Source organism: Mastomys coucha, unplaced genomic scaffold (genome assembly GCF_008632895.1).
Source record: "Mastomys coucha isolate ucsf_1 unplaced genomic scaffold, UCSF_Mcou_1 pScaffold22, whole genome shotgun sequence".
In the NCBI taxonomy this organism is placed as follows: Eukaryota; Metazoa; Chordata; class Mammalia; order Rodentia; family Muridae; genus Mastomys; species Mastomys coucha.
The window spans coordinates 255,043,204-255,063,153 of NW_022196905.1; the positions used below are offsets into that span (position 1 = coordinate 255,043,204).

A 19,950-nucleotide genomic window follows, 5' to 3' on the forward strand; every position below is an offset into this window, starting at 1 on the left:
AAAGTAAGACCCTAGTGCTGAAGAGACCGAGTATTTCAAACAGAGGGCCCAGAGGCCCCTGAGCTGCTCCTCCGTGAGGTCTAACTCCAAGGGTAGCAGGCACCAAGAAAGCCTCCAAAAGAGGGAAGTAACTAGCAGTCCTACAAAGATACATTGCCTGAGTCACAATAATGACCAGCATGGCACAGTGTAGGTAAAAGCATGCAGACCTTGGGTGGTAACTAATAACTCTCTAATCTGACTTAGGACCTATTCAACAAGAGAGAAACCGTGCCCAGTACTGGAAATCTAGCCAGCTACCCAAAGCTAGTGAACTCATGGATCTTGGAGGAGAATCCCTTTATTAAGCTAGCTTAATCCCTAACTCATCCTAAACATTTGTATTTGTGGTGATTTGAATAAGAATGGCTCCCATAGGCTCATATATTTGAATACTTAGACAACAGGGTGTGGCACTACTTGAGAAGGATTAGGAAGTATGGTTTTGTTGGAGTAGGTGTGACTAGTTGGAGGAAATGTGTCACTGGGGTGGGCTTTGCGGTTTCAAATGCTCAAACCAAGTTCAGTGTCTCTCTCCCTGTTGCCTGTGGATCTTAATGTAGGTCTCTAAGCTACATGTCCAGCACTATGTCTGCCTGTGTTCTTTCATGCTCCCTGCCATGCTAAGAATGGACTGAACCTCCAAAACTGTAAGCAAGACCCAAATAATGACTTCTCTTAAGGGATTGGTCATGGTCCTGGTGTCTCTTCACAGCAATAGAACACTGACGAAGCCAGTCGTTGTGAGGAGTTTCCTTCCTCAAGGGAGGAAATTTCTTCCCTTTGCAACAGAGAGAGGCCATTACAGAAAACCATAACCAATCAAAATTCAGAGTTCTGGAATTCAGACCCAATATATTCATCTACAAAACAAAAACAAAAACAAACAAAAAAAAAAATGTCCTGCACAAAGGCTCAGGGAACACTGCAGAAGAGAGGGGAGAAAGCAAGTGCCTGAGAATCAGGGAGTTTGCTGTGAGAGTGTATCTCCTAGTAATATCAGAACTGACACCCATAAAGACTCACTGACATGTCTCTCTAAGCACGAACTGAATAAACAATGACAATAGACATGTTAACGCAGTCCATGAAAAGGTTCTCCACCCTACAAAAAGAACTATGAGTAACTAAGGCATGCTGGAAATGGGAGAAACAGTCTTCTCCAGCGAAGAACAGGCCAACTCTCTATCCAACACCAAGTGGTTGGCCCTGGAAACACACATACAGGTAACCTTAGACAAAATGAGCAGATTATACTTAGGAATACATATGTATATACATAAATATGTACACATGTAACAGCAATTCATGAAAACTTAAGAGAGTAGGGAGATTAATATGAAAGAGTTTGAAAGGTGGAAAGGGAAGGGGAGATTATATAATTATATTATTATCTCAAAAATAAAAAGTAATAAGTGAAATATATCTTTTTAAAAAATACCTTGAATAACTGCACAACAATGACTTGCATGAAACAGAAGCATTTCTAGAAATATTCACACGATCAAAAGTGATTTTAAAAGGAATAAGAATAGGAGATTATATTGGACTTCTGTCCTAGTTAGAGTTACTGCTGTGGTGATGAAACACTGTGACCGAAGCAACTTTCAAGGAAAGGGTTTGTTTGGCTCACACTTCCACAGCACTGTTCACCACTGAAGGAAGTCAGGACAAGAACTCAAACAGGGCAGGAACCTAGAGGCTAGAGCTGATGCAGAGGCCATGGAGAAATGGTGCTCACTGCTTGCTCAATCTGTTTTCATATAGAACTCAGGACCACCATCCCAGAATGGCAACACCCACAGGAGTGGGCCCACCCTGTCAATCATTAATTAAGAAAATGTCCTACAGGGCTATCTGCAGCCCAATCTTATGGAAGCATTTTCTCAGCCGAGGCTTGTGCCTCTCTTATGACTCTAGCTTGTGTTAAGTTGATATAAAACTAGGCAACACAATTGATCCCTTCAACTTGACACACAAATACATCTCCATTAATCCACAACCCTTCCTTTCTAGTTCATCCACAAGATCAAACATCAATATAAATATCACAATACAGAACATTTTATAAACTTAGCAGGTCCCACAGTCTTTGCAGTTCAGTTTAAAATTCAGTTTACTTAAAAATTCAAAATATCATTTCGAACCTAAAATCTCTTTATAAAATAGTCTCTCAACTGCAGACTCCATAAGATCAGAAATAAATACTTTCTTACTTCCAGAGGAAAGAACCAGGTCATAATCACGACTTGAGCAAAGCAAAACCAAACTCCAAAAGTGTGAATAAGTCAGTATCTAGAATCTGTGGTCCACGCATGACCTTCTGGGCTCCTCCAAAGGTCTTGAGGTCACTTCTTTAGCCCCAACCTTCTGCAGCACACACAGATTGGACTTCAAGCCTTAGGGCAGTTCCACTCCACACCTGCTGCTATTCTTGGTGTTCATCCCCTGGTACTGGCATTACCAAAATACCAGAGCCACTTGCTGGAACCAAAGTCTTTTACAAATAGCCTCTCCTAAGCTCTCTTTGTGGAGTCCAGCCCTGCCACACAGTGACAAGCCTCAACTGCCTTCCATGGTTCCTCCATGCCTTCAAAACCAGTACCACCTAAATAACTCTTGCAACATCAAGTTTGGCTACCAGCACAAGGTACAGTTTTGGCCACCTCTGAACACAGCTTGCATGTACTGACTCTAAGGAAAGCCTTCCCAGAAGATTTCACCTCAGCGATGCTGCTGATCTTTTATTAATCACCACTTATTTCTCATCTCAAGTTAACCAGCATCAGCTGTCACTGTACAGAAAAGGTTTGACTTCAGAAGTTCTGGTATCTTGTTAATCACAGCTGATTCTTCCACCTCACCTAACCAAAACCACAGATTCTTAACCCAAAATAATGAATGGCCCAGATAGAGTCACTGAGGGACTCTCAAGCTTCCTCTGAAACTTCTCAAGGCAGGCCTCCAACATCTCTCAGCACACTTAGCTTCCAAGCTTCCACAGAGCAGCTCACCAACCACTGAACACTCAGTGGCTTTTCTCACTCAAAGTTCCAAAGTCCTTTATAGTCCTCCAGAAACAACATGGTCAGGTCTATCACAGCAATGCCCACTCCTGGTACCAATTTCTGTCCTAGTTAGGGTTAGTATTGTTGTGATGAAACACCAGGACCAAAGCAACTTTGGGGGAAAGGATTTATTTGGCTTCCACTTCCACATCACTGTTCATCATCAGAGAAAGTCAGGACTGGAACCTGGAGGCAGGAGCTGATGCAGAGGCCTTCAACAAGCGCTACATATTGACTTGCTCCCCATGGTTTGCTCAGCCTGCTTTGTTGTAGAATACAGGACCAGTAGTCCAGGGACTGGGTCAACCCCCATCAATCACTAATTAAGAAAATGCTCTACAGGCTTGCAGATAGCCTAATCTTATGGAGGCATTTTCTCAATTGAGGCTTCTACCCCTCTGATGACTCTAACTTGTGTTAAGCAGACATAAAACTAGCCAGCACAACTTGAAACATGTAAAGGAACCAAACAAGTTAGTAAAACAACCCAACAAGAAAAAGCTCAAGGCCAGGTGGCTGCACTGGTGAATTCCACCAAACATTGAAAGAATAAGACTAATGCAACAAAGTAAAGAAATGCCCTGAGGTGCCAGACTTTTCCATCTCTGCCATGTTTGACTCAGAAGATGAGAAAACTACTGGATGAACTACCTAGCACCAAGCATGTATCTGCTCCAAAAGCTGTGTCTACCGTTTGAAGAAAGCCACTCGCACTCTAAAGACAACAACTCTATGACTTCCTTCCTCTATCTATCTATCAACCACAAAGTCTGACTTACAGTCTCCATGTGCATCAACTTCAAAAAGAGACAAGGTTTTGGGTTTCAAGACACACAAATGAATAGTGATGTAAATACCAAGACAATCAAATCCTCCTGCTTTTTTCCTTATAACAGTACGGATTTTGGTGCTGTTCCTTGATCTCACTTCTAACAACTGACACATGAACTGGGATTAGCAGGAAAATTCAGCTATCAGGGTCACAATGTCAAGGCCTGTGACACCAGTCAGGGGGACCAGTCCCAACCTCATTAATGATCACTAAGAAACTTTTACCAGGGCACAAGCCCATGCTACGCTGCTCTGGGCTCCTTCATTAAATCTTGCATGAGAATGCAATCATGTCAAGACTTTCAAGGACACTCTCCAGAGGAACACAGGAAGAATCTGCTTCTACCTCGTGTGCACCACATGCAGAAACCAACAAGGCAAGCGGCTAGGGGTTCCATCTCCTTGGACAGCCAAAGGTGCTCTCACCTTTTATCACCTGCTAAAGATATCCATGAAAGACTAAGCTTGACTTTGAAACTCCTGTCCAGCTCCAAAACTTTGTGATCCTCTGAAATCAGGACTCCACTGTCTTATTGAGAATACAACACTCCAGCTGAGTTTGACTCACAGGAAAATGATGTGGCCACTAACTGACCAACAAAGATGCAGACTAGAAGCTCTGAGGTTAAGCTCTGAGTACTAAAAGCTTGGGCATTCCCTTCAGCCTCATGCCAAGAAGGCTACAGAGACATCTGAGACAAGTTCAACTCTCACACACAAGACAGACACGTGCATGCTAATTTTTCCATTAAATGAATTTTTTTGAGTCTTGCCCCATGCCAAATGATGAGAGATTCTGAAAATAAGTAGACTATTAACATTTAAGTAGAGACATTTATAGTATATGCAAACAAGTTCTAGAATGTCAAAAGAGTGAATTCTGTAGGAACCCAAAGAGGAGGCATAAAGCGCTAAGTTCCATTACATAGTTTGTCTTTCAATATGTGTTTCAATTTCAGGAGGATCTTGGGTGTCAGGTCTCTACATAATGTTCAGGGCTGTAATGTCGCCAAAGGGATAGACAAATATAGCTTTATTTATCATCACTAAGAGAATTCACCAAGCCTCATGGCCATGCTTAGCTCCCTTGGCATCTTTAGCTAAATCTTGGATCAAAAGCTTTGGCAAGTGTGGCATCTATGCCAGACCAGGAAGAACTGAAACTAAGCTAGTAGGAATGCGGCTGGTCTATCACCTACAAGAATGTTAGAAGAAGGCAATCATGGATCATGGAACAGTCAAGAGTGGCGAGCAGCCCTCTGGGTAGGACACACTGCACACAAACAGACAGCAGGGGAAAAGAAGGATAAGCCACACACAATTTACGCACCTCCTAAAGATATTCTGTCAGAGGATGGCAAAATAGGTTTATTTTTTCGGATCCCTGTGAGAGCACCCCAGAGAAAATCTGGTGTGAACACCTGAGAGGTGCTAGGATGACTCAAGCGATGGGAGGAATCTCCTGCACAATGGTGATGAGATGAAAAAGAAGACAAAAGATAGATTCCAGAAACGCACAGGCTGCCGATTCAACAGAGCAGACACTGTGTCTGAGGAAAAGAAAAGAGACCATATTTCTGGCCATGGGAATGAACAGATGGGGGCTAGAAGGAAGATTCTAAGTTTGACTTTTTGTTTATTGAGTTTAAGGGATAGTTCAACAGATAGTTGGTTCCAGAGCTCAGAAGAAGAATCCAGGCAAACGTCAGAGACTTCAAAACCAACAATCCAGTCTGTTTGCTACAAGAGGTCAGGGGAAGCCTGGGACCAACTATGAGGTAATGAGGACACAGAGGCAACCAGGCAGTGGAAGATGCTCCATGAATGAGCTGGAATACTCAAGAGAAGTGGTACCCTGTTACATGTCTCTCTGAGTGTGTTGAGGGATTATCATGTGAGCAGTTCAGGGAATTCTGATCACAAGCTTGACACATGGCCAACCTGGCTGTACTCAAACTAGGTATGAGTCCCAAAAGGGTAGCAAATGACAAATCATGTCCTCAAGAGAGGACAGGAGATATGAATCCAAAGAGACCCAGAGAAGAAAGACTTGCCCATCCATGAATGTCAAGAGATGGTGTCAATACAAGGTATCAATACAAGGATGGGACACTCAGCCCATGTCTTCTTTGGAGAGCAAGGAGGCCCTCTGTTGCCAAAGCCACCCAGATGTCACTCAAGGGAGCTACCCTGACCCATCCCATAGAGCAACCTTCAGTACTGAATGGCTGACACAGGGTTCAAGAGCCCCACCCCCTTACTTCACCTGGGGATGTTTCTAAAGAGCCACTTTGACTTTTACTAAGATAAGAGGAGCTCAGCTGCCACCTCGCTGTACATCACCATTTGTCTAGTCCTATATCCCCAACATCCTTCCAGGCTTACCTCCAGAGAACAGTCTTCTAGATACCATCTAGATACAGGTGTCTATGCAAGTTTCTCTCCAGGCAATCCAATATGGAATGAATGGTGTGTATCAAATTGGACCAAGCCACTGAGCCTACAGTATAGAGGCAGAGATGCCAAGGGCAGAGGCAGCAGGCCAAAGGGTGGCCTTTGTGTATGCTTGCTCTGAAGCAGCTCTGTCACATGCAGTTAACATAGACAAGATGCTCTCTATCCAGTTGTTATCCACGCTGGTGAATGGTGGTTTGAAGGTTTTGATTTGCCATGAGGGACTTCTGTTATCTAATAATTCTACTCAGGATCCAGTGGCAGGAAGAGTGGTAATTTCAATCACAAGATGGATGGACTCTTCTCAGGAGATGGATGAGTATGTTACATACAGGTAAAGGAAGGCAGGTGGAAAGGTAGGCTGCAAACATGGGCTTCCTGTGTGACCAGCAAAGTCCCACAACCTGGGACTACAAGCACAAACAATACAGACATAGTCTCTCTCCTTTTTTATTCTTTTCTTTTTCACTTCTTTTTTGTTTATTTTATATGAGTGCTCTATCTGAATGTATGCCTGCAGCCAGAAGAGGGCACCAGATATTATAGATGTTTGTGAGCCACTATGTGGTTGCTGGGAATTGAACTCATGAACTCTGGAAGAGCAGCCAATGCTCTTAACCTCTGAGCCATCACTCCAGCCCCAGACATAGTCTCCCAATCACTGAGCTTGCTGCCTACAGGAAAGAGTAGGATTCAACCATACAGCTCTTTTCTCAGTCAAGATAGACACATTTTGATGTAGATGTCTTTTCTTAGTTTAACTGACTGCTTGGTTTTCTTACCACTGACTAGGCTGAGGCAAGCTGTAAGTTCTGGTATAATAGCAAATGCTTTCAATAAAATCCCGAAATGTTACCCCCACCTCCTGCAACACCTTGTGGTTCATCAGCTGCTTCCTGTGTTTTATTTGCTGATGCATAAGAAAATGGCTTGGATCTTCTATGAAAATTAGCTGTGACCACTATCAAGTTACATTTAGTTTGGGTTGCTTTGGCCGTATGATCTTGCAATCTAAGGTATGGTTCATTTCCACTGAGCCACAAGTCTTTGAGAATGGAAATCTATTTGTGTGTTTGTCTGTTTCAAGGCTGGACCTTATAACTTAACTGTGGTTCCCATCCCTTCCTTCTCTCAAATAATCAAGTCAGAGAGACTTAGATGTATCAATAAATCGCAACAACACAGCACAAAACTTTTATATGCCCCTGTTGTTCTCATACACTTAATACACACCAGAAAATACACCAGCCACCACCTCCACCTTCAGTGGTTGTGTGTGCTACAAAGAATGTATTTCCCATAGTACTTTATAAGAGAGGACATGGATAGGAACTGTTTTGATAACAGTCTGTGTGTGTGTGTGTGTGTGTGTGTGTGTGTGTATTGTTACTTTAAAAAAGAAAAAAGTAGCTGGGCAATGGTGGTGCACACCTTTAATCCCAGCACTTGGGAGGCAGAGGCAGGCAGATTTCTGAGTTCGAGGCCAGCCTGGTCTATAGAGTGAGTTCCAGGACAGCCAGGGCTATACAGAGAAACTCTGTTTCAAAAAAAAAAAAAGAAAAAAAGAAAAAGAAAACTTTGAATATATGCCTAATGACAGCAAAAAAATAAATAAATTCAGTATTTTGAGTTCTGGTCACAGAAAGCAAAGAAAAGAAAAGAGAAAGGACAAAAGAATAGAGAAAGCAAGAAAAAGCGATTGACTCAACTCTGTTTTTCCACCATTGAAAACTGTGGGGTGGGGCAGGTCACTACCATATATGGATGTTGGGTTTGTTTGTTTTTCACTACTAATATTTTTTTCTTAATGATTTGACCAATAGTGTAAGTATGACTTGTACGATGATTCCACTTTGCTTCTCATATTTAAAATAACACAAATAACATAAGCTCTCAAAATAAATATTGATGGTTCATTTGGGTATTGGCATTTTAATTAGCACATTCCAAAGAAGAATTTAGAAGACAGTCGTGGCTAAAGAGTCCATACCCTGCATAGTTATAGGCACATAGCTAACATATATTATTTAACTCGTAGATGTTTCAACAATTAACTATTTTTATGTGTATGGATATTTTGCTTGTATTTACATTTGTTGGCCACATGCATTCATGGTGCCATGAAGGCCAGAAGAGGGCAACAGATCCCCTAGAACTGGAATTATAGATGTTTGTGAGGCACCATGGGGGTGCTGGGAATTCTGGCTTCTCATCCAGTACTCTTACCCACTGAGCCATCTCTTCAGCCCCCACTGGCTATTAAAAAAACTCTAGCATTTGTATTATCTCTATGGTTTGTTAGTAAAACCCCTAAGACAGTTCTTTTTAAACACTAGGCTAACAGACAAGGGCACAAAAATCAAGATGGAAAATCCCTTGGTGATACATCTGAGACTAGGGCAATGGCTCCTTAGTAGAGGGAAATCCTGATCCAGTAGTGAGTGATCTGGAGCCTCAGACCCATAGATGTGCCCCTGAAGGGTCCATGCTGACAATTACTCTCTCAGCAACTGAGAATGGTTGAGACAGAGATTCTAGGAGAGGTGAAGTAGCTGAAATCAAGAGGAACCCATTTAGAAGAGATACTGGGCATTATGTGAAGAGCCTTTTCAGGAGCCTGTTGCTTTACAGTGATGGGCCTTTCACTAGAGCGGTGACCACTGGAGATACAGGCATCTACCCATGGGTTAAGGATAACAGGACCATGTCGGAGGCTGACAGTAAGCTCAAGAAACAAGAACTGGTGGATAAGGGTGAGAAGGACTACTGGACAATCTCCACCTGCAACAACTTCTCAGGATAAGGCTCAGGAAACTCTGATTCTCAGACCCAAGATATATCTTGCTGAACTGTGGTGCCTCCCATAGCTGTCATGGCTCCCATTGGCCACACCACAAGTAACTACGGTGAGATAGTGTGTATAAGTTGGTGGGTTCTGGGTGTTACAAAGTCCACCCAATGCTGAGCTCCTGGGCTTGTGCCTTGCCCTTCTACACACACACACACACACACACACACACACACACACACACACCCTGCAACAAAGTATTTGAGGAAGCAATCAACTCAAACAAAAGGAGCATTATCAAAATATAAGTGACATATCTCTGTTTATAATGGTGAACACCAAGGATCAAAAGTAAAAAGGCTCATCAAGCTTCCCACCACTATTGGGTGGCAGGGAGTAGAGAAGCAGAGCCACTTGGGCACATAAGGAGGGGGTTACTGGAAGGAACTGGCTTGCTCAGTGAGGAGCTGGTGAGGCAAAGAAAAAACAATCCATGGGGCAGGAGATCAAAGGAAGAGCAACTGGAACCTTAGGACATAGGTTAAATAATGGCCATATGTGGGATTTTGACTTCTTCTAGAAGCTTCAGTTTTAGCATTAAGGTATGTAAGCCAATTAACACAAGTCCATCCGCATTGACCACAATAACCTCCCTTACTCAAAATCAACTGATTAGGCACTTTTAACCATATCCATAAAAGACCTTCATTACGAAATCTAGATTGATATTTGACCCCAAAAACTGGGAACTTAAGCCAGGCAAGCTATGACCTAATACTGATCACCATGTTGATCTGTCAGCAGCACTGTGTCTGTTCTGTTCCCTCTCTCAAATGTTGTTGCAGCAAAGCCCTCACTGAAGAGTTCAGTTTGAAGTCCTCAGTTTAAATCTTTCCCTTGAACCAATTTTACTTACTAGAAAGGCTCTGTATGACTATATTATGCACGTTCAACTTCTTTTATTGGCTGTAGATGCTGTCTATTGATCATTATAAATTATGATTCACATGCTAAATACCTTTATATATGAAGATTATATTGTTTAAAAATAAATTACATCCTTTATGAAGGAGAGTATAGCATCGAAAAGGAATGAGAAGAAAATACAGTTTTGAAGGTTAATCTTAGATGAGTTTTCTAGACATGGCTATTTATCACATGAGAGCAGTGAGAGGGGAGAAATACAGAATTACACTGTTGGGTTTCCACTTGGTTCACAGTATCACTGTGAACAAGAAGAGAGTGGATGACAGACTTTTTGATATTTGATTGGTAGACTGAAATTTCTGCCAGGGTATTAGCTGTGGATTAGAAGTCTGTCATATGAACCAAAGTTACCAAATAGGACAAAGAAAAGGCAAGAGGAAGAGGAGAAAGGAGCACAAGAGGAAGAAAGCAGCCACAAAAAAGAAATAAGCAAAGCCAGGAGATTTGAGTTCTTCCTTGAATTATAGCCCTACTTTTCTCCTGTTAAAATTACTGAAGATGAGACTGAAGAGGTTTCTCAGTGGTTAAGAACATTTGGTTTTCTTTCAGGGGACCTTGGTTTGATTCCTAACACCTATATCAAGAGACTCACAACTGTTTTTCACGCCAATTCCAGGAACTCTAACACACTCTTCTGAACTCTGTGGGCACCTGCACTCATGTGCACATGCCCATGCACACATACACACACATAAATAACGTGTTTTTTTTTTTTAGTTACTGAAGACATCGGGTAGAGAATCAAGAGGTTCATATGACTTATAGAAAAACCAAATCTAAGAATATGAGAAATCAATCAACATTGACACCATAACCATTTACCATGAAAATCATCAAAAACTGAAAAGTACAGAACTAGGGAGATAAGACATGGCTGGTCCCTCTACCCATTTCATGTAAGTACCACTCCCCATCACACCAGGTTCTTTAAGAGATGCCTGTGAAAGGTGTCTCTGCATCTTTACTCCTCACATCAGCATCAAGCTGCAACGTCTCACTCCCAGAACACGCAGTGGGACAGGCACATCCCACAGCTGCCAATGTCTTATTGGTTACTCAATCCAAGGACACTCCCAGCCACTCTCTTAAAATGCAATCTTCCATTGACTTCCACAACAACAACCCCCTTTGTTTTCCCTTCACTTCTCTTCCTACACACAAGGCAAAGCCACTCTCTTTCCTGTCTCTAAAATGTCCATTTTCCCATCATGGAGCTGCTACTCAGCCTTGCATTCTTTTCTTTGGTTTGAACTATGATCTGTATACTAACAGTGCTCAACCTGTGTATTTATTCTAGTATTCAGTCCGTCTCCCTGCTAGATACTACTCCTAAGTTCTGAGTTTGAGTACCTGCTGTAATGAGCATTTATATTTGGGTGTTGCATGGGCCCTAACTCACTGCCTCCACACTTCCTTCAAACAAAACTCCCCCAGGTTCCAGCATGAACCCAATAGACTAACAGAAACATAGGGATTATCTCTAAACTCCTGCAATCTTTTATCTGTATGCACTGTAAGCAAGTTTTATTTTAGCAAGAGAAGGGACATTACAGCTAAAAACTGTACTTCCTACCAGGACTCCCTTGCAGCTAGGTATTCAAGCCAATGAGATGACAGCATAATCGTGATTATTATTCTGTTCAGCCCTCCATCTTTCCTTTTTTCCTCTTCTGAAAAAGATATCTAGAGTTCTATGATCATGTTGGATCATGAAATGACCTTCATGACCAGAAGCCACAACTGAGAGATAAAAGGAACCTGACACCTTGAGAACTACACAGAGGGGCAATACCAACCCTGAGCTCCAACCTTTACTTCACATAATAGAATGTATCGTGCTTAAGCCACATTTGCAATCGAATATTTCAGTTACCCTGCTGCATGCAATCCTGACTGACAAGCAAACTGTGCTGATTCTCCTTAAATCTTCCAATCTTGGGACATTTCTTTTCACTCCCACTCAGCCACCATTGTTTCTCCTTCTGGTCACCAAAATAGCAAGCAGCAGTGTTAGACCTGCTCCAGCTCCTCCACTAATTCAATCAACTGTCCATTTGGAAGGGAAATCTTGGGTTATGAATCAAGAGTAGTAAAAATATCTGTATTTTTCAAACTATCACTTCTCAGAATCTACTCTGGGAAAAACAGAGTATAAATAATGATGTTTGTGGGTGGTCATAACAGCAGAACACAATGGCTTACAAATGGAATCCATCTAGATGCTCAACAACAGGGAATTGATTCTCAAAAAAGTGATAGCTTAAGGAGAAAACTGATCTTTCATTGAATGTCATTATTGGGTACTGGTTTAAGTCCTACAGATTGGCCACACTCATTTCCTAGTTGAGTCTTTGAGGCCATCACCTCCTCTGTGAGACCGTCTCTTATTCCCCTAGCCTGGATTTCATATATCCCTCAACATCCTCCTGGAAGTCTCATCTTCCCCATAGAATGCTTTCTCCACTGACTGTGAAATTCTGTTCTCTTACATTATCTCCCACTAGACCATAGACTTTTAGGAGACACTGCCATCATTTCCCTAGTATTAGGCATATATTTGTTGGTCTATAAATATGAAATAGCTAAATAAATAAATGGTGGTGCTTCAAATCCAGCCAAATTAGATCTCCTTTCACCCTCCAATAGAGATGTCAAAGCTAGCTGCTTGTATCTGATAGTAAGAGTTTCTACCAAACACCCAGGCGGAACTGTTCTTCAAAAATGGTCAAGCTACAAGGACAGTTTTTATCACCCCTCAAGGATAGCTTAAGGCCCTAAAGAAACAACATTATTCAGTAAGGAATAACATAAAAACCTGCTTTAAAATAAGCTGATGGATTCCCCACTGGAGAATCAAATGCTTAGCCCATATTCATTAGATCTCAATATTCCAGCTCAACTGGTATCATCTTTGGATGGCATATTTGTAAAAATTTAAGAAGTCATATCTTTGACATGGGAGGTCCTTAGATGTGATTGATTAACTGGGCAAGTGACAGCACCGTCACTAGGAAGTTGTGTAGGTTGAGACACCATTTATTCAAAGTATTAGTATTTTGAATCAGTCATAGACAAGTACTCTCACAAGGCAGGAGACTCAACAGTGGTTGCGAACACTAGGATAAAGCTAGAAATTGGAACTGTGCTCAGTCACCATCTTGAAAATGAGTGGTAGCATATATAAAGGCACCACTACCATGTTAACCGCATGGTGGAGCCAGAACAACACATGGAAAGGGGCTGAAGACATTGCTTTCCACTCAGATGAATGAGGAAAGTTATGGACCAGACATAACTTTGTCAGGAACCATGTTTATCAGAAGTGAGTGCCTTGGGCAATCTACAGAGAAACAAGGAATTGCCAGATCTAACAATACACTACAAAAGACCAACACACTGATGGGGGGGGGGCAGTCAGTGTACTTCTATTAGATTTATTTAGGGTTTAGTTGATATTGTGGGCCCAGGTTGCACATATTTTCCATAATCTGCTTCAACACTTCAATCCACAAGTTCTGCTACTTCTAATGTGCGATTTTGGAAAACACAGGGTCCACAAATCCTGCCACAGGGGAGGGACATGTGTTTATTACTGTAGAGTTCATTTGCAACTAAAGTCAATGTCTTTCAGCAAAGAAAAGTTATTCTGTTGTTTTTATTTGGAATGCAAATTTTTATTATATATACTGTGCAAATATACATAAAATTATACATACATAGCTCTGAACATAAGAAGGAAGAGATGTACACACACACACACACACACACACACGCACACACAAAACCAAAAAGAAAAATTAGTCTTTTTTTCGGAAGTACAGATTTAGGACGCATCAACAAACAGAGTCTGGCACAGAGGTGCTGTGAAGTCCAACTCAATAACCCTCATCACGACCACTCCACTCAGAAAGCATCCTATTTGGACATTTTTGCCAGCAAGGTAAGTACTTTGTCCTTCATGTCAACTAATCAAGGGCAAGAGGTATTAGACACCACTTAACAGCAAGGAAAGCCACATGGGGACATTTAAATGCAGTCAACCTTTCCCAGAGAAGACAGTTGGCTTCTCTAGAAGGTACCCAGACACACCTTTAGAGAAAAAAACTGAGCCATCAAAGAACATGATAGGTGAACAACCACTTATCGTGGTGTGTGCTGGGTAGATCTTGTCAATCTCAACATAAACTAGAAACTGGGAAACAGGAACCTCAACTGAGGGATTGCCTACATCAGACTGGCTTGTGGGCATACCTATAAGGCATTTTCTTAACTAATGATTAGTATGGGAGGTCTAAGCCTAGTGTGGGTTGTTCCACCCCCTGGGAAGATATCTAGTTGCATAAGAAAGCAGACCATCACTCCTAGCCCATGTAAAAATATGGTTAATTGGTTAAAAGCTATAATAAGCCATTTAATGTATACTCTAATATTTAAATTAAGGAAATACTACAATGTAGGCGAAGATGTCTTTTATTATTTCTTTTAAGGTCAGTAACTGCACTAAAGAAGAAAGAAGGTTTGATGCTGATCAAGCCGTAAGAAGCAGTCCACCATGTCTCTGCTTCAGTTCCTGCCTCGGGGTTCCTGCTTTGAGAGCCTACACTGGCTTCTCTCAGTGATGGACTGTGTAATGTGGAAATGGGTCTTTGTTCACGCAAGTAGATTTGGCCAGTGGACTGATCTCAGCAACAGATACAGGGCATAATATTGCTGCCGCCACCAAGAGACCATGAGCTGAGGAAGAAAAGTATGTAACTCTCAGCATAAGAATACCAAAGGTAGCTCAATGCTGTCTGTCTCCTGGACCCAGTCTTCCATTCACTGGTAAGAACCATGAGTTAGTGAACGTGTGAGGAGCCACAGAGCAGGAGAATGACAAGATAACTGGTTTCCTCATGCCATGCCACAGATGATGTGTTCTCAACATCCAACCATCTTGGCTGACTGAACTCCAGGGATGGCAAACTCTAATACCTTCTGCATTCAGATTTATTGTGTAAACATGTAGGGAAATGGATGCTCCTCTATAAGGATCACTGTGGGAAGAAACAAGCTAAAAATCTTCTGCTCCATACTGCTTTCATACCTAACAATGAAGCAATGAAAACACACACACGAACACATGTGCGTGCACAGGGGGCCTAGAACTGTCTAACAGACCACTTCTGATGACCCACAATTTTACTAGCACATCTGGGGGTGAAGGGCATTACATTTTATATCCAACCACATCAAGCTTTAAGAAAATAGTTCTCAACCTGTAGCTTTCAACCCTCTAGGGGTCGAATGACCCTTTCACAAGGATTGCAAATCAGATATCCTCCATATCAGATAAAGATCTGATCCGTAACAGTGGCAACATTACAGTTATGAATAGCAACAAAAACAGTTTTATGGTTGGTGTCACCACAACATGAGCTGCATTAAAGGGTTGTGGCATTGGGAAGGTTGAGAACCATTGCTGTAAGACATCAATCAATATCTGAAATCACCCTCATATATATAACTAGAACACATCAGAAGATGAGGGCTCTGCTATCGGGGAAACAAAACTGGGCAATCCATTAAATCCAAATTTCAGAACCTCCTCTTGACCCAGGTTTCCTCACCAAGACTGAAGAGCAGCATCATGTAAATAAAGCTCATTTTCTGGTGTCTTTAAAATCAGCACCTGACTTCTTATCAAAGCTCTCTGGGGAAGGGTTGTTTTTTATAACAGGTGTCTAAAATCACCAAAGAGCTGGTGAATCTCTGACATCCAAACATCATCTTCATCACAAAACATCAAAGGTAATGTCATCAGGAACACAGGTAGAATATAGTTTACAAAGATTATCACTCCTAGCCCACTTAAATATAGTTTATTGGTTAAAGTTTATGATAAGCCATTCTATGTACATCCAAGTATATGTAATTAAGGAAACACCATCATATAGAAAAAGATGGTTTTTTTAAAAAATTTCTTTTAAGGTTAGGAACAGCACTTAATATGCCCCCAATCTATTTATTTTTAATCAATGGGCTATTTTTAATACACATGACAAAATATAGACAAAAAATATAGACTGAGGCACACCTGGCACTTCTTATTTTTAAGTTAAATTTGAACAACCAATTAAATTCCTCAGCGTATGTTATGTAATGGAGGCATGGGCGATAAAAATGTTGACATTGGTTATATTCTCATAATACAGTTTAGCCCTTCTAATAATGGCAGTGCAAATAACCAGCCACAGGAAGACCATTTTAGATCTCATACAATTACCTACCACCACAGAAGTAATTGTTATTATTGTCCTGCTTATTGAACTTCAATAAGCCCTTCTGAGTTGCTGAGATAGTTCAAGGCCATTGCGGAAACTCCCATCTTCATCTGGCGACTATAATTACCAAGGTTAAGAATGGCAGTTTCAGATGAACATTAAACAAGAAATTATCCCCGGGAGGTTCGTAAGTTTCAGACTTTAAATAGGGAAGCGTTGACGTCTCCTATGATGTCCACCTCATGTCTTCAACAAGGCCACTTGTCACTCAGGCAATGTCATCAACTCTGAGACAACTCACCATCGGTGAGAAAAATCCCTTGACCTCAAGTAGACTTGTTTTGTTCCTAAACGGCATCCACTTTCTGCCAATGTCCGGGGAACTTGGTCAAAGGTTTTCACTTCACTATGTTTTAACTTTTGGTTTCAGAGACTGCTCTGCCATCTTGGAAAAGGGTGGAGGAGCTTGGGTGGCCCACTTACTACATCCTATCAGCTTCTCATCAGTTTTCTCTTCCTCCTTGGCTTCTCCATCAGCACACAGAGAAGGAAGGCCATAGGATAAAGAAGAGGCAACACAGCATTTTTTTTTAAACATGGGTCCCACCTGAGCCTGATGGCTTGTCACCCATCACTGGGCCCAGAATCACCCTGAAGGCTCTAGATCCACAGGAAGCTGGAATGCCTACCAGCCTGTCCTTCACTCTCCACTCACACCAGTCAGTAAGACCTCTGCCTGAGAAGTTTGGGCTTCCAGAAAGGCCCAGGGAACAAGCTTACAGTCAATGAATTACTACTGCAGTCTCTTACCCAAAATGCTAACTCAACCTGTTCCCCAACTGCATGGAAATTTAGACAACAACCTTAGGAATGACAGCCAACCGTGGTGGCTGGTTCATACTGGAGGAAAGATGGCAAACCGAAGCTGACCCATGACACTGGTTTCTTGCAGTATCTGCAGGCCTCCTGGTTGAAGGTAGCCAGTCCCTTCGGCTTCTTTATCCAGACCCTTCTCTTTAGAGCTAACACCTCTTGAAGGGCATCCTCCCCCTGGGATCAGTGTTGGCTTATTTGTCCAGGAGTCCAAATCCCACGCAAGAACTGTTGTGGTCCCAAGGCCAGCTAAGCCCTCTCTCCCCAGAGACCATGGGTATTTCTTGTTCAAAAGATGACAAATGGACGCCTTCTTTCAACATTTTGAACCAATTTCTAAATATCCAGTGTCCACTACTACCTGTGTGACCTTAGAGGCAAGTATGACCCCCTTGGTGTGCCAGAGGAGTTCTGGGAGCTGGATTCACACCCAAGCCCTCTGACTAGTCTGACCACCCACACACAAGTTTCAGGCCAGCTTCCTTTCCACCTAGAGGGTCCCTCTGCAGCCCCTCTTTCACCCTAAGAAGCATGACACCAGCAGAGACGACCGACCCCTCAGCCCCTACCAGGAGGGCTTCAGAGTCCAGAGAAGGGGGATACTAGGCAGCAGGTGGGGGGAGGAGGCAGGCACTCAGTGGCCCCTGTGGAACTGCAAGAGCGGTGTCCCCAGGGCACCCCCTCCCCCGTGCCCCAACGCTCTTGTCCTTTTCATTTCCCTCCCTAGGAGCCTGGCTCCGCTTTAATCACCCACCTTCTCCCCACCCAGCCCACACCCGCGCACCCGCAGGGGCTTAAGACCCCTAAATTGGGCCGTCCGCAGCGAGGGCCCCCCGCATTCCCTCGCACGTCCGGCGACTTTTTTTTTTCTTTTACCTTAATTTTTTTTTTTTTTTACCTGTACTTTTTTGCACACTCGGGGCCACTCGTCGGGGCTGAGCAAGCACCTCCCCGGGACCGCTACCTTCCCTCCCTCCGCCCCGGCTCCGCCCGGCTTCCTCCTTCCCCTCTCCAAGGCCGCAAAGTAGATGGAGTAAGAGAGTGTGTGCGCGAGAGAAAGAGAAAGAGGGAGCGGGCGCCACGGGAGGCGGCGGCGGGAGGCGCGCCCGGCCCCCGCCACCCTCCGGTCCCCGCCGCCACCCTCGGGTCCGCCGCCACCCTCGAGTGCCCCAGCCACCCTCGGATCCCCGGCGCCACCTCCCGCGGGCTCAGGACTACGCTCGCACCACCTCGGCCAGGCCCCGGTTCCCGGCGCCGCCCGCGCCCCGGCTTCTCCGTACCTCGTAAAGGTCCCCAGAAGCCATGCCAGGCTGCGGAACTTGGCTCGCCGGTGTGCGCGTCTTGCTTGCTCGCGCGCTCCCGTGCGTGTGCGCGCGGGGGGCCCGGGTTGCGCGCGCGCGCGTGAGCGCGTGTGTGCGTGCGTGTGTATAAGTGTGTGTGTGTGGTGTGTGTGTGTGTTTGCGTGCGCGCGCGCGCGTGTCTGTGTGTGAGTGTGTGTGTGTGCGCGCGAGTGTGTGCGGCGTGTTGAGTAAACTGTGTTTTTGCAGAATGACAGGCTTGGGGGCCGCCTGTGCGCAGAATCGGAGCGGGCGGCGGCGGGGCTGGCGTAACCGGCGGCGGCCGCGGCAATCGCGGCGACACGCGAGCGCGGGCAGGGTCGACCGACGGCTGCGCAGCGCGCCCTGAGCCTCGGACGCGGCCCCCCGAGCGCCCGGGCCCCCGTGTCCCGAGGCGGGTGACTGTTGCGCTCGGCTCGCCCCGGCGCCGCCTGCAGGAAGCCGCCCCGCGCCCGCCGCCCGCCGCCCGCCCGGACGCTGCTGCCACTGGGCGAGTCCCCGCCTCCCGGGAGCCCGGCCCGGCCCCCGGGGCGGAGGGGGCGGCGGCCACCGAGGGCCGAGTCCGGGTACCGTTCTCGAGCCCGGCCGCGCGCGCAGCCGCGAGGCCCCCAGAGTACCCGGCCAGGTGCCCGGCCGGAATGACCTGCCCGGGCTACGAAGGGGCGGCCAAGAGGCAGGTATCAACCTGCAGGTCTCGGGCAAGGAAGCCCCTCTTCAGTCCTGCTTCTCGCTCCAGAGTACCCCCACTCTTCTCCTTCCCGGGGAGGGGACTGGGCACGATCTTAGGAGAACTGGCCCCTCGGAGCTGAGGGGCCCTTGCTTCCAGGATGGCTTTTCAAGGAGAGGAGAGAGGAAGTAGCCAGTCCACAGGCTCCAAGGAGAGCCAGGACAGTGGCAGTCACCACTAAGCCCTGCGAAGTGTTTAGAGCCAGGCATGGCCTTCCCTCCGCACCTCTCTTAACCTCACTATCCAGTCAATCAGTTAATCAACAAACATTTCCCAAAGTCCACCTAACTGCAAGTGTCTGCAGCCACCAGTGAGACCCTGCCCACACTGGACTTTGAATCCCAGAGGGAAGAAGAGATGCCTATTAGGGAAGACAGGAAGGGTTCCTTCAGTGTCTCACCAGGAGTTCCCAATACTGCTGGGCTACAGGGGTAGAGTTACCTCTTTCTAAAAAGTTATCTATTTCTAAAAAACATCCTGTATGTATGGTCACCTTTGTACCTAAAGGCTTCTCCTTTTAAAATAGTACAACTCTCTCAGAACCTGGGGAGAGGGTTCTGAAATTGGAGGGGACACAAGGGAC

The 19,950-nt window shown here is 44.5% G+C and overlaps 1 protein-coding gene across 1 annotated transcript in view; it reads right to left on the reverse strand.

Annotated features, from left to right (window-relative positions):
• Window positions 1-19,124, reverse strand: part of Cdyl2 (chromodomain Y like 2) — a 168,018-nt gene extending 148,894 nt beyond the window's left edge. Inside the window, exon 1 of the mRNA XM_031341518.1 lies at window positions 18,584-19,124. Coding sequence (XP_031197378.1) covers window positions 18,584-18,607 — 24 coding nt within the window. The 5' untranslated portion in view covers window positions 18,608-19,124. The remainder of the gene's footprint in view (window positions 1-18,583) is intronic.
• Between the last annotated feature and the right edge of the window lie 826 nt (window positions 19,125-19,950).